At 46.4% G+C, this 15,611-nt stretch overlaps 1 protein-coding gene across 4 annotated transcripts in view; it reads right to left on the reverse strand.

The window, feature by feature from the left end:
• Positions 1 to 8,247: 8,247 nt before the first annotated feature.
• Positions 8,248 to 15,611, reverse strand: part of ZNF329 (zinc finger protein 329) — a 30,301-nt gene continuing 22,937 nt past the window's right edge. For all 4 annotated transcript variants that reach the window (XM_025367725.1, XM_025367722.1, XM_025367724.1 and 1 more), the window contains one exon: positions 8,248 to 10,364. In XM_025367725.1, the coding sequence (XP_025223510.1) occupies positions 8,731 to 10,356 (1,626 nt within the window). In that variant the 5' untranslated portion in view covers positions 10,357 to 10,364 and the 3' untranslated portion in view covers positions 8,248 to 8,730. The remainder of the gene's footprint in view (positions 10,365 to 15,611) is intronic.

The following is a 15,611-nucleotide window of genomic DNA, read 5'->3' on the forward strand; positions in this document are numbered from 1 at the left end:
TTCTCTATCCTGTGTCCCACTCATTTCAGCCACACTTGCAATGGCCCAGGCTACCCCAGAATCCATCTGGAACTCACCTAGTCCACATCTCATATCCTCTTTGGTCAGGAGTTTCTATCCTCTGTGATTGAATTACAGTAGCCTCTCCTGATTGGCAGTTTCACTTCTCCACCTTTGTTACCCGAGGTCAACTGTGGTCTGAAAATTTTAAATGGAAAATCCAGAAATAAACAATTCATAAGTTTCACATTGCACACTGTTCTGAGTAACATGATGAAATTCCAGGCTGTACCACACCATCCCGCCCAGGATGGGAACCAGGCATTTGTCCAGTGTGTCCACACTGTTTACCCGCCATCAGTCACTTTTAAGAGCCACCTTGGTTATTAGATCAACCATCATGGTATCACAGTACTTGTGTTCAAGTAACCCTTACTTTAAAAATTATTTTATAAATTAAACCTCATCATAGGTAAGTATAAGAAAAAACAGTGGCTGGGCGCGGTGGCTCAAGCCTGTAATCCCAGCACTTTGGGAGGCCGAGACGGGCGGATCACGAGGTCAGGAGATCGAGACCATCCTGGCTAACACAGTGAAACCCCGGCTCTACTAAAAAATACAAAAAAACTAGCCGGGCGAGGTGGCGGGCGCCTGTAGTCCCAGCTACTGGGGAGGCTGAGGCAGGAGAATGGCGTAAACCCGGGAGGCGGAGCTTGCAGTGAGCTGAGATCTGGCCACTGCACTCCAGCCTGGGCGACAGAGCGAGACTCCGTCTCAAAAAAAAAAAAAAAAACAACAGTATACAGTTAGCCCTCCATATGCATGGGTTTCACATTTGTATATTCAACCAACTTTGGATTGAAAGTATTTGAAAAAACACTGCATCTGTACTGAGCGTGTGCAGACTTTTTCCCTCATCATCACCTCCTAAACAATACAGTATAAAAATTACAAAGTATTTACATTGTATTAGGGAACACAAGTAATCTAGACTTTTTTTTTTTTTTTTTTTTGGAGATGGAGTCTTACTCTGTCTCCCAGAATGGAGAGCAGTGGCGTGATCTTGGCTCACTGCAACCTCCACCTCCCGTGTTCAAGTGATTCTCCTCCCTCAGCCTCTCTAGTAGCTGGGATTACAGGTGCACGCTACCACACCCAGCTAATTTTTGTATTTTTAGTAGAGACGGGGTTTTGCCATGTTGGCCAGGCTAGTCTCGAACTCCTGACCTCAGGTGATCTGCCTGCCTTGGCCTCCCAAAGTGTTGGGATTACAGGCATGAGCCACTGTGCCTGGCCTAGACATTACTTAAAGTACACTGGAAGATGTATGTAGGTTATATGCAAATACACACCATCTTATATCAGGGACTTGAGCATCATCTGATTTGGTGTCTGAGGGCAGTTTTGGAATCAATCCCCCACAAATATGGAGGGACAACTGTATATACGGTTTGGTGTCATACGAGGTTTTAGGCATCCACCATGGTACTGGAATGTATGCCCCTTGGATTTGGTGGGGAGGACTACTATATGTTCATTACAGCAGTGATTCCTGCTAATTTAAGAAATTTTTGTTTTTTATTATTTCATTTCATTTTGTAGAGTTAGGGTCTCTGTCTGTTGCCCAGGCTGGTCCCGAACTCCTGGACTCAAGTGATCCTCCCACCTCAGCCTTCTGAAGTGCTGGGCCACAGTGTGAGCCACAGTGCCCAGTCTAGGAATTTTTTTTCAATAAAGATCAAGAGGAATACAATTCACACAAAACCATGAGGCTCATACCAATATCATAGTTGACACCACTTCTTCAGGATGCTTACTCTCTGACCACAACTGGTCAGGGGATGAGTCCATCCCAGAATCTGAAAGGTGGAACCAAGAGGTGGAGATGCTGCTGACACTAACACTGCAATCCCTGCATATTTTACTTGAGAGCTGCAGACACCAAAGTGAAGTGCCCACCCCGGGTGTTCCTGACAGTCCACTAGGAACTTGTGTCTTATGATACACACATTTCTACAGACACACAAATCTGTAACTTATAACTATACATATGCTGGGAATGTGAGACTTCCCCCCCCAGTAATGGGGTTCATTCTTTTGAAAGTATGAACAAGGCCGGGCGCGGTGGCTCACGCCTGTAATCCCAGCACTTTGGGAGGCCGAGGCGGGCGGATCACAAGGTCAGGAGATCGAGACCATGGTGAAACCCCGTCTCTACTAAAAATAGAAAAAATTAGCCGGGCGCAGCGGCGGGCACCTGTAGCCCCAGCTACTCGGGAGGCTGAGGCAAGAGAATGGCGTGAACCCGGGAGGCGGAGCTTGCAGTGAGCCGAGATTGTGCCACTGCACTCCAGCCTGGGCGACAGAGCAAGACTCCGTCTCAAAAAAAAAGAAAAAAAGAAAAAAAAAAAAAAAAAGAAAGTATGAACAAGAAACATACACACTTTAGCCTTGGCACAGCTCACACCTGGGCTGGATAACTCTGCTGTGGGGGCCATTGGAGCCTTGCAGCCTCCACCTGCCAGACACCACCCTTCATTATGACCACTCAGATGTCTCCATATGTCCCCTGGGGGCAAAATTGCCCCTGGATGAGAACCACTGCTCACAGTGAATAGATCCATATGTTCAAGTCTGCCCACACCATGGAATATTACACAGCACAGAGAAGGATCCACAGCTGCCTGCAGCAACATGGATGAGTCTAACCTACACAATGTTGTGCAACAGGCAGGCATCTAATTCCATTCATACAAACACATGGTGAGGCAGGCTTTATTCCATAAGCTACTACAGAGGGGCTTGGGAGGCCAGACTCAACTCCGGCTTGGACAAGAACAAGTGAAGGCTTAAAGCCGAGAAGCAGCAGGGTGTCTGGAGGATGAAAAATTATCAAGTGCAAACCCTCAGAGATAAGGGGTGAATTCTTGCCAGACCAACTCAAGAGAAGTTTTCCTGAAGGCAGGCCAAGGGAAGAAGACATTGAAGGTGGGGGACAAGGAATTTGATCAGATATCAAGAGGAAGGGGAAGATTTTTTGCTAACATGACTTAGTAGGATTATGTATTAGTCCATTCTCACACTGCTATAAAGGACTACCTGAGACTGGGTAATTCATGAAGAAAAGAGGTTTCATTGACTCACAGTTCCACAGGCTGTACAGGAAGCATGGCAGGAAGGCCTCAAGAAACTTACAATAATGACAGAGGGTGGGGAAGGAAGCACGCCTTACTGCGGCAGAGCGAGTGGAGTGGGGAGTGCTACACACTTTTAAACAACCAGGTTTCATGAAGACTCACTCACTATCATGAGAACAGCAAAAGGGGAAATCCGCCCCCATGATCCAATCACCTCCCACCAGGTCTGTCCCCCAACACTGGAAATTACAATTCGACATGAGATTTTGGCAGAAACACAGAGCTAACCCATATCATTCTATCCCTGTCCCACCCCCAAATCTCATATTCTTCTCTTACTGCAAAATGCAATCATGCCTTCCCAAGAGTCCCCCAAAGTTTTAACTCATGCCAGCATTAACTCAAAAGTGCAAGTCCAAAGATTCATCTGAGACAAGGCAAGTCCCTTTCACCTATGAGCCTGTAAAATTAAAAGCAACTGAGTTACTTCTGAGGTACAATGGAGAGTACAGGCATTGGGTAAATTCCCCTATTCCAAAAGGGAGAAATTGGTCAAAACAAAGGGGCTACAGGTCCTATGCAAGTCTGAATACCAGCAGGGCAGTCATTAAATCTTAAAGCTCCAAAATAATCTTCTTTGACTCCATGTCTCACATCCAGGTCACACTGATGCAAGGGGTGGGCTCCCAAGGCCTTGGGCACTCCACTCCTGTGGCAATGCAGGGTACAGCCCCTGTGGCTGGTTTCACAGGCTGGCATTGAGTGCCTGTGGCTTTTCCAGGCACACGGTGCAAACTAACGGCGGACCTACCATTCTGGAGTCTGGAGGATGATGACCCTCTTCTCACAGCTCCACTAGGTAGTGCCCCAGTGGGGACTCTGTGTGGGGGTTCCAACCCCACATTTCCCCATCACACTGCCTTAAGTAGAGGTTCTCCACGAGGGCTCTACCCATGCAGCAGGCTTTTGCCTGGATGTCCAGGTGTTTCCATACATCCTCTGAAATCTAGGCAGAGGCTCCCAAACTTCAACTCTTGCCTTCTGTGCACCCACAGATCCAACACCACGTGGAAGCTGCCAAGGCTTGGGACTTGCACCCTCTGAAGCCATGAACCAAGCTGTACATTGGCCCCTTTTAGCCACAGTTAGAACTGAAGCAGCTGAGATGCAGGGTGCCAAGTCTTGAGGATGCACAGAACAGTGGGGCCCTGGACCCTGGTCCACAAAACCATTTTTCTCTCCTAGGTCTCTAGGCTTGTGATGGGAGGGGCTGCTGTGAAAGTCTCTGAAATGCCCTGCAGGCATTTTCCTCATTGTCTTGGCTATTAACATTCAGCTCTTCTTTACTTATGTACATTTCTGCAGCCTTTGATTCCTGCCGGAAAATGGGCAGCAAATTTTCAAACGTTCATGCTCTGCTTCCAGTTAATATAAGTTATAGTTTTAGGTCATTTCTTTGATTATGCAATTGAGCGCAGACTTTTAGAAGCAGCCAGGTGACCTCTCCAACACTGTGCTGCTTAGAAATTTATTCTGCCAGACACTAAATAATCTCTCAAGCTCAAGTTCTGTCTCTTACAGATCTCTAGAGCAGGAGCACAATGCTGCCAGTCTTTTTGCTAAAGCACAGTGAGAGTGACCTTTACTCCAGTTACCAGTAAGTTCCTCATCTCCATCCGAGACTACTGCAGCCCAGACTTCCCTGTCCACATTATTAGCATTTTGGTCACAACCATTTAAGTCTCTAGGAGGTTCCACACTTTCCCTCAACTTCCTGTCTTCTTCTGATTCCTTCAAACTGTTCCAACCTCTGCCCATTACCCAACTCCAAAGTAGCTTCAGGTATCTTTATAGCAGTGCCCCACTCCCATTACCAACTTTCTGTATTAGTCCATTCTCACACTGCTGTAAGGAACTACCTAAGACTGGGTAATTTATGAAGAAAATAGGTTTTATTGACTCACAATTCCACAGGCTGTACATGAAGCATGGCTGGGAGGCCTCAGGAAACTTACAACCATGGCAGAAGGTGAAGAAGTAAGCATGTCTTACCATGGCAGAGCAGGAAAGAGGGTGAATGAAGAAGGAAGTGCTACACACGTTTAAACAAGCAGGTCTCATGGGAACTCACTATCATGAGAACAGCAAGGAGGAAATCTGCCCCCATGATCCATTCATCTCCTACTAGGTCCCTCCCCTAACAGTGGGAATTACAATTCGACATGAGATTTGGGTGAGGACACAGAGCCAAACCATATCAGATTCTGTTTTGAGACAGGGTCTTACTCCATTATCCAGTCCACAGTACCGCGGTGTGATCACAGCTCACTGTAGCCTCCAACTCCCAGGCTTAAGAGATTCTTCTGCCTTCTTCCTGACTCTCCCTCCTGAGAAGCTGTAACTTAAGGCACATGCCATCACACCTGGCTAATTTTTACATTATTATTTGCAGAGATGGGGGTCTTGCCATGTTGCCCAGGCTGGTCTTGAACTCCTAGGCTCAAGCAATCCTCCTGCGTCAGCCTCCCGAAGTGGTGAAATTACAAGTGTGAGCCACTGTGCCCATTCAAACATCTTCCCTGGATCCTACAAGGAAAGGGAGAAGCCCAAGGTCAGAGGGCTCAGGGGATCCTGATTTAAGTTGGGTCAAGGAGAGTCTGCAGTGCACTTTTCTGTATGTGGGCTATACTCAAATGCAACTCTCTGGAGAACACAAGTCAGCCTGGTCCCCTTTCATCCATCAGCACACCCTGGGACACAGCACCACCCCATTCTGACTCCAGAGGGTTCAACCAGGGTCCCTGCTGGTCCTCCGTGCTCACGCACGTCTCACCATGAGATCACCATATCCGAATGTGTGTGGGGGCCTTTATTTCTCCAAATGCTCTTTCAGGGCCACTCTTCCCTTCTCCACTCTATGCCTCCATTACCTGCCTACTCATTCCTCTCTCAGGACTGGCTGCCCACCCTCCCCATGACACAGCTAACAGAGGCCTACCAAGGTTGGCTGCCTCATAGGAGAGAGCAAGTGCCATGGAGGCCACAGCTGATATCGGACAAAAGAGAAGACACACATGGAAGGAGGCATGGGTGCTTGAAGCACTGACTGGCCTGAAGGTCCAGACCTCAGAATACCAGCACCATGGAGACACCACGTCACACACACATGAACCTTGATCCAGCTAATACAATGGGCCTGGCAGACACCAGTCCTGGACTGACTCATCACTAATCTTCACTATCATCACACCTGTCCCTTCCCCCAGGAGAGGAAATTGTCTAGAGGCAAAATCCCAAGGGGATCCCCTCATGGGGCTTCAAGGCTGTCAGCCACACTGACTGGCTTTTACTCGGCCAGCACTGCACTGCCTCAGAAGGGCCACTCCAAAGTCATCCCAAATTTTCCTACAGGCTTCCTGTTCTCCATTCTCTGAGACTCACTCTCTCTTCTACACTGACACCCCCTTATAACCCAAGTCCCAAAGAAGGAAGTTATTCTCATGCCCTGGGCTTTGGGATGCCGATTCCAGAGACACTACTGCCCAATGCCCCTCCATCCACACTTACAGCTTCCCTGTTGCCCTGATCCAGTCCTTACTACTAAAGGTCCAGAGAAACCCCAAATTAACCTCCTTTTGGCTTCACTTTTTTTTTTTTTTTTTTGAGACGGAGTCTTGCTCTGTTGCCCAGGCTGGAGTGCAGTGGCGCAATCTCGGCTCACTGCAAGCTCCGCCTCCCGGGTTCACGCCATTCTCCTGCCTCAGCCTCCCGAGTAGCTGGGACTACAGGCGCCCGCCGCTGCGCCCGGCTAATTTTTTCTATTTTTAGTAGAGACGGGGTTTCACCATGGTCTCGATCTCCTGACCTTGTGATCCACCCGCCTCGGCCTCCCAAAGTGCTGGGATTACAGGCGTGAGCCACCGCGCCCGGCCCTTGGCTTCACTTTTTAATTTATTACCAAATTATTATGCCAACAAGTATCCGTAACAGAGAAAAACATGACACAAAATTCCAGTCCCCAAAGAAAACCACATTTTATTTCTCATCATCCACTTTCAACCCACATCCATATGTGCACATATCTTTACATGGCTGTAATAATAGTAACTCTTTTATGTTATGCCCCTTTTTGCCATATTATAAACATTTTCAACATGGCAATAAAACCTTTATAATGGTTTACAGTGGCTGAATCAGAAGCATCCTAAATGAACAACCATGGAGGTAGTGGTGGGGTGATAACAAAAACATGACAAGTCAGTATTTTTGCTTCAACAACTAAAGCAACAAACCACATCTGTTGGAAGCAGTGCTTTCCATCTTAGCAAAAGCTTGTTTCAGTCTTTTTTTTTCTCTCTTGAGATGGAGTCTCGCTCTGTCACCCAGGCTGGAGTGTAGTGGTGCGCTTAGCTCACTGCAACCCCCGCCTCCCAGGTTCAAGCAATTCTCCTGCCTCAGCTTCCCAAGTAGCTGGGATTACAGGCACACACCACTATGCCCAGCTAATTTTCTATATTTTTGGTAGAGATGGGTTTCACTATGCTGGCCAGGCTGGTCTTCAACTCCTAACCTCGTGATCCAGCCGCCTCCGCCTCCCAAAGTGCTGGGATCACAGGCATGAGCCACCACACCCGGCCTGCTTGTTTCAGTCTTAAGAGGAACGACTTCATTGTTCATTCACAGGTAATTTATTCACCTAGTTTACCCTCCTGCAACAAGTCCTCAGCATTATTGCAGAAGTATAATGCAGACATACATTTAAACAGGAAAATCTCACACATTCTGTGGCAGTGTACGGTACAGCACTGTGTGGACTCTCTCATTGTACACCTTTGTTGATACAGAAAACAGAGTAAGAGCCCCTGCCAAAGCCTCTCTTTCTGATTGCACTTAAAAAGGTTGATTCAGGCCGGGCACCATGTCTCACGCCTGTAATTCCAGTGCTTTGGGAGGCTGAGGTGGGCGGATCATGAGGTCAGGAGTTCAAGACCAGCCTGGCCAACATAGTGAAACCCTGTCTCTACTAAATATACAAAAAATTAGCCAGGCATAGTGGCAGGCACCTGTAATCCTAGCCACTTGGGAGGCTGAGGCAGAAGAACTGCTTGAACCTGGGAGGCAGAGGTTGCTGTGAGTGGAGATCGTGCCACTGCACTTCATCCTGGGTGACACAGCTAGACTCCGTCTGGAAAAAAAAAAAAAAAGTTGATTCAGTGTTTGCTTATGTACAAGGTGGAAACTCCCTACTACAGGGCTCTTCATTCCAATCATGTTCTGAATGCACTCACAGGCTCTCTCTGTAGGAAGTGTCACCCCCATGTTTGCACGTTTCATTCCAGTGTGTGTGCTGTCATGTCTGGTACAGACTGAATCATCCCCAAAGACTTTTCTGCATTTACTACCATCCTAAGTTGTCTCCTGAGTTCCCCAATGAGCAGACTTAACAGTGTGGCTCAGCAATGTCTCACATTCATCAATTCACTGGTTAGCTTAAAGGATTCTTTTCTACTGACCAGAGAGGAGTCAGATGTAAGACACGCCTCCTAAACACAGGCATGAGAGCTAACTGGAAGACTCATGTGGCCCCAAACTATTATGTTTCCATGGGTTGCTCTCCCAGGTGTGCTCTCTGATGTCGAACAAGGGATGAGCTCTTTCGGAACGTTTTTCCACACTGAGGACACTGGCTGGGACCCTCCCTGCTATGGAGTCTCTGATGTACTGCCAGGTGGGAGTTCTGCTTGAAGGACTTCCCACATTCTGGACACTGATACGGGGTTTCCTTAGTGTGAATTCTCTGGTGCTTGGTCAGACAGGAGCTGTCCCTGAAGGCTTTGCCACACTGATTACACTCATAGGGCTTCTCACCAGTATGAGTCCTCTGGTGCCTAATGAGGCCAGCGATATTCCTGAAAAGTTTCTGACACTGGTTGCAGCCATAGGGCTTCTCGCCAGTATGAATCCTCTGGTGCCGGATGAGGTATGCACTCTCGATGAAAGTCTTGCCACATTCTTTACATTCATAGGGCTTCTCCCCAGAATGGATCTTTTGATGCACAATGAGGTGAGAGTTTCTGTTGAAGGATTTCCCACACTCTGCACACTCAAAGGGCTTTTCTCCAGTGTGAGTCCTCTCGTGCTGGGTGAGGTACGAGCCGTCCCGGAAAGCCTTTCCACATTTGCTACACTCATAGGGCTTCTCACCGGTGTGGATTCTGAGATGCACTGTAAGGTGGGAGATGTCCGTGAAGGGTTTTCCGCACTCGTTACATCTGTATGGTTTTTCCCCTGTATGAGTTCTTTGGTGCAAAATTAAGGATGAATTTCGGTTGAAGGTTTTTCCACATTCCAGGCATTCGTAAGGTTTCTCGCCTGTGTGAATTCTCTGGTGCTGCGTCAGAGCTGACCCATCACTGAAAGCTTTCCCACACTTACTACATTTATAGGGCTTCTCTCCTGTGTGGATCCTTTGATGCACAATCAGGTTGTAGTTCTTGGAGAAGGACTTTCCACACTCATTACAAGTATAAGGCTTCTCTCCGGTGTGAGTTCGGTGATGCAAAACAAGAGAAGAGTTCCGTTTGAAGCATTTGCCACACTCAGTACATCTATACTGTTTCTCTCCAGGGAGATTTCTCTGGTTTTCATTACGTGATGAGCTAAGGGTCAAGATGTCCTCAAAATTCTTACCTTCATACAGTTTCTTGCCTCTTTTCGTTATTTTTTGATGACCAAGAGAGGTAAAATGATTAAAAGACTTAACACTTTCAGGATATTTGTAGGGCTTCTCTCTCACTGGATTTCTTCCATGAATAACTTCCATGGAATGGTTGAAGCTTTTTCCACAGGCATCACTGTCACCAGTTCTCTTAGCTGCATAACTTTTAGGACAGCTGGGTAAGGCAGGGTCACAATCCAGACCACTAACATTTGAGTCATGTGCATGGAAACCATTGGTTGCCAGAACTCTCTGAGATGGTGGAAGGTCTGAGCTTGCAATCAAATGCTCCCCAAAACCAGGATATTCACAAATTGCTTCCTGAGTCCCTGGTTTCTCCAGAGTTAAAGCTGATTGACTCAAGTGTCCCTCCTGGTTCTCACAGTCCCAACCATCACCTAAAATGGACAAGCAGGGAGCTTCCCTTGTGAATCCTTCCATTTCTACATCACAGGGTACTTCTCTCTCAGGAATATTCCGAGTTGTCATTTTCAATCTCATATCCCAAACTGCAAAAAGAAAAATGCAGACTTAGGTACGTGAAGCTCTATCTGTAAGAGAAACAGACAATGATGATGGGCTAGGTGTGAAGATTTTTTACTTGTTTTCTCTTTTAAATTCAAATGTATACATGGAAGAGGTAAAATGATAGCCAAGGAATGGAACCAAGAACACATTTCAAAAGAGCCATGTAGGCCGGGCGCGGTGGCTCAAGCCTGTAATCCCAGCACTTTGGGAGGCCGAGACGGGTGGATCACGAGGTCAGGAGATCGAGACCATCCTGGTGAACATGGTGAAACCCCGTCTCTACTAAAAAATACAAAAAACTAGCCGGGCGAGGTGGCGGTGCCTGTAGTCCCAGCTACTCGGGAGGCTGAGGCAGGAGAATGGCGTGAACCCGGGAGGCGGAGCTTGCAGTGAGCTGAGATCCGGCCACTGCAACTCCAGCCCGGGAGACAGAGCGAGACTCCGTCTCAAAAAAAAAAAAAAAAAAAAAAAAAAAAAAAAAAAAAAAAAGAGCCATGTAGCATTTTCATTCTCCTAGAGAGCGGGCAGGAAGAAGGGTCCTGGGGATAAATCATCACCAAAAGGATTAGTTTGAGATGTGGGAGACCAGAGGCCAAGCATCCCTGCTCCCCCTAGAATTCCATCCCAGCAACTGCATTCTTGTCCCTGTCATACACTGCCCATCAGTACACATTTCCAAAGCTCTGACTTCACAATGAGCTTACAACAGCACTGAAGCAGCAGTTCTCACCCCAGCTCTGTGATCAGAGTTCTGCATTCATGGATAGGACAAAGCACAGGCTTGATGACCTAAAAGTTCTGGGTCTAAGTCTTAGAACTGTCAATGACCTAGTGGGGCACAGTGGTTCATGCCTGTAATCCCAGCATTTTGGGAAGCCGAGGCAGGTGGATCATTTGAGGTCAGGAGTTCGAGACCAGCCTGACCAACATGGTGAAACACCGTCTCTACTAAAAATACAAAAAAATTAGCCAGGCATGGAGGCACATGCCTGTAGTTCCAGCTACTCTGCAGGCTGAGGCAGAAGAATTGCTTCAACCTGGTAGGCGGAGGTTGCAGTGAGCTGAGGTCGCACCACTACACTCTAGCCTGGGCGACAGAGTGAGACTCCATCTCAAAAAACAAAACAAAACAAAACAAAACAAAAACTGTCAATGACTGCCCTGCAGGGTGGTTATAAAAAATGGATAATGTCAGCCAGGTGCGGTGACTCACGCCTGTAATCCCAGCACTCTGGGAGGCTGAGGGAGGTGGATCACGAGGGAGGTGAGGTGACAGAGTGAGACTCCATCTCAAAAACAAACAAACAAACAAAAACAAATAAAAAACAACTAGATCATGTATGAAGCAGTCTCCAAGGCTAGGGGATGAAGGGCATTCTGTAAATGGCTGCATGTGTCTTCATGCATATCAATCTTCCTGTCACCATCCCTTGTCCACTCAGACTTCACAATATTTTTTTTTTTTTTGAGACGGAGTCTCACTCTGTCGCCCAGGCTGGAGTGCAGTGGCCGGATCTCAGCTCACTGCAAGCTCCGCCTCCCGGGTTCCCGCCATTCTCCTGCCTCAGCCTCCAGAGTAGCTGGGACTACAGGCGCCCGCCACCTCGCCCGGCTAGTTTTTTGTATTTTTTAGTAGAGACGGGGTTTCACCGTGTTAGCCAGGATGGTCTCGATCTCCTGACCTCGTGATCCGCCCGTCTCGGCCTCCCAAAGTGCTGGGATTACAGGCTCGAGCCACCATGCCCGGCCCAGACTTCACAATATTAAGACAAGTGGTTGTCCATTCATTCATTCGTTCATTCATTCGGTGGGATGGGGTCTTGCTCTGTCATCCAGGCTGAAGTGTAGTGGTGTAATCTTGGTTCACTGAAGCCTCAATCACAAAAACTTCAAGCAATTATCCCACCTCGGCCTCCCAAAATGCTGCAAATACAGGCATAAGCCACTGTGCCCAGCCTTCTTTCTAAAGGTAAAATGAAAATAGACCCTTGCCTCAGAATACACACATACATATATATCTACATTCTAGGCAATTTAAATATATATACTTGTATATGTGTATATATATGTGTGTGCATGTATTTAAATTTCAGAATGATACCAGCTGCAACAGAAAGTCAAAGTTTAAATGATGCAGTATGCCGCCATAAGTGTGACAGACTTTGATCAACAATGCTTAACCAAAAAAACCATATGGTCAAGCATTGGGGGTCATGCCTGTAATCCCAGCACTCTGGGATGCTGAGGTGGGAGTTATCACTTGAGCCCACACAGAAGGCTGAGGTTGCAGTGAGCTGTAATTGTGCCACTGCATTCCAGATTGGGCAAAAGAGACCGTGTCTTAAAAACGAAAAACAAAAACCAAAAAATAAAAAACAGACAAGGAATAACAAGTCTGATATCAGCATTCAAATTTTCCGTCCAATAAAAGACACAATAAGGCTGGGCACGGTGGCTCACGCCTGTAATCTCAGCACTCTGGGAGGCCGAGGCGGGTGGATCACGAGGTCAGGAGATCCAGACCATCCTGGCTAACAAGGTGAACCCCGTCTCTACTAAAAAATACAAAAAACTAGCCGGGCGTGGTGGTGGGCGCCTGTAGCCCCAGCTACTCAGGAGGCTGAGGCAGGAGAATGGCGTGAACCCAGGAGGCGGATCTTGCAATGAGCCGAGACTGCGCCACTGCACTCCAGCCTGGGCGACAGAGCAAGACTCTGTCTCAAAAAAAAAAAAAAAAAAAGACACAATAAGAGACAAAATGCAAGTGGCAGATAGAGAGAAAATAAGATTTAAATGCAGAAAGAATTACTGCCGAAGAGCTATAGAGGATTCTTAGAGAACAGTACAAAAAAAGAAAAAAATGGGCAAAGTAATCAAAGATGTACTACATGAAGGGAAAATAGAAATGTCGTGAAAACACTGGCCAGGCGTGGTGGCTCACACCTGTAATCCTAGCACTTTGGGAGGCCGAGGCGGGTGTATCACGAGGTCAGGAGATTGAGACCATCCTGGCTAACAAGGTGAAACCCCATCTTTACTAAAAATACAAAAATTAGCTGCTAATTTTTTGTACTTTTAGTAGAGACGGGGTTTCACCACGTTAGTAGCCAGGATGGTCTCGGATCTCCTGATCTTGTGATCTGCCCGTCTTGACCTCCCAAAGTGCTGGGATTACAGGTGTGCGCTACCACGTCCAGCCGATAGGTGGTTTTAAAGGCAAGCAGGGAGAAGACAAACCACCAGTGAATGACAAAAATTATTACAACAGATCACTTAGCAGAAAAACTGGAAAACCAAAGGTAATAGAAGGCTACTTTCAAAGTGCTGAAGGAAAAATCTATCAATCACACTATCATTCAAGAGTAAGGGTGAGATAAAGACTGTTTCAGAGGCTGGGTGTGGTGGCTCATGCCTGTAATCTCAACACTTTGGTAGGCCAAAGTGGATGGGTCACTTGAGCCCAAGAGTCTGAACCAGCCTGGGCAACATGGTGACACCCCATCTCTACAAAAGATACAAAAATTAGCCAGGTATAGTGGCATGTGCCTGTTAGTCCCAGCTACTTGGGAGGTTGAGGCAGGAGAACTGCTTGAGCTCTGGGGATTGAGGCTGCAGTAAGCTATGATTCACTCCAGCCTGGACAACAGAGTGAGACTCTGTCTCAAAAAAAAAAAAAAAAAAAAAAAAAATTCAGAAAAGCAAAAGCAGAGTTCATTTCCAAGGATACTAGTCAGAGGAATTAGAAAATGTTGGTCTTCAAAAAAATCCCAAGAACAAAGGAAGGAAAAACAAAGGAATTGATGAATATGATGAATGTGGGCTGGGTGTGGTGACTCACACACCTGTAATCCCAGCACTTCAGGAGGTCAAGGTGGGGGATCACTTGAGCCCAGGCATTTACGACTAGTCTGGGCAACATAGTGAGATGTCATCTCCTTAAAAAAAAAAAAAGTTGATGAATGTATATTTAAATCAAATCCAATGCTGACCATATGAAATGCAGAAATCATGACTTAGAATTAATGGAATAGACTAATTACTGGACAACAGCGGCCAATGCGGTGGGAATGGGGCAACAAAATCAAGTGTTCCGAAGTCCTCAGGTTTTTCATGATTCATGTTGGACTTGCTCATGTCAGAAATAAAAGAATAAATGTAGTATAAAACTTCTAAGCCCACAGAGCAGTGGTTTTTAACCAGGGATGATTCTATTTCCAGAAGATACTTGGCAATGTTTGGAGATGATTTTGGTTTTCAGTCTGACTAGGGTGCAGATGTTCCCAGGGGCCAGGGATGCTACTAAATATCCTATAATGCACAGGATGGCCTTCCACAACACAAAATGATCCAGCCCCAAATGTCCACAGTACTGAAGTTGAAAAACATTGTAGAGGTCAGAATTAAAAACAAAAACAAACAAACAAAAAACCCGATCAATCCAGAAAGCTGGCACGGGGTAAAAAACAGCACAAAAAGGACAGGCTAAATAGAAAGTATAAAGTAAGGTATCAGCAATTACGATAAACATAAATGGCCTTGATAGGTCAGATAAAGACTGCATTAGACTGTATTAAAAAACATGTTTGTAACAGGCATCCCTAAAGCAAAAAAACATAAAAGCCAAAAGCGAAAGGATGGAACAGGTCAGTGCCAACCAAAGAAGGGTTTTATGGCTCTTTACAAATCAAAGAAAAATTTGAAGTAAGGATCACAGGGCAATGTACCAGTAACAATGTGCCTCAAAACACAGAGCAGGCCAGGTGCGGTGGCTCACGCCTGTAATCCCAGCACTTCGGTAGGCTGAGGCAGGCGGATGATCACTTGAGGTCAGAGTTCAAGATCAGCCCGGCCAACATGGTGAAACCCTGTCTCTACAAAAACACAAAAATTAGCCAGGCAAGGTGGCACATGCCTGTGATCCCAGCTACTCAGGATGTTGAGGCAAGTTAATTGCTTGAACCTGGGAGGCAGAGGTTGCAGTGAGCCAAGATTGAGCCACTGAACTCCAGCCTGGGCAGCGGAGCGAGACTCCAACTCAAAACACAAACAAAAACAAACAACAACAACAAAAAATGCAGCAAAGCCAGGTAGGTTTGTAGGAAGAAAATAGCAAATCAAAGCACAGTGGGAAATTTTATTTATCTGTTTTTTGAGTTTTTTTCCTGATCAAATACTTCAGATTATATTTAAATTTTTAAAAATGTTTTTTTTTTTTTTTTTTTTTTTTT

Source organism: Theropithecus gelada, chromosome 19, assembly GCF_003255815.1.
Source record: "Theropithecus gelada isolate Dixy chromosome 19, Tgel_1.0, whole genome shotgun sequence".
Classification (NCBI taxonomy): domain Eukaryota; kingdom Metazoa; phylum Chordata; class Mammalia; order Primates; family Cercopithecidae; genus Theropithecus; species Theropithecus gelada.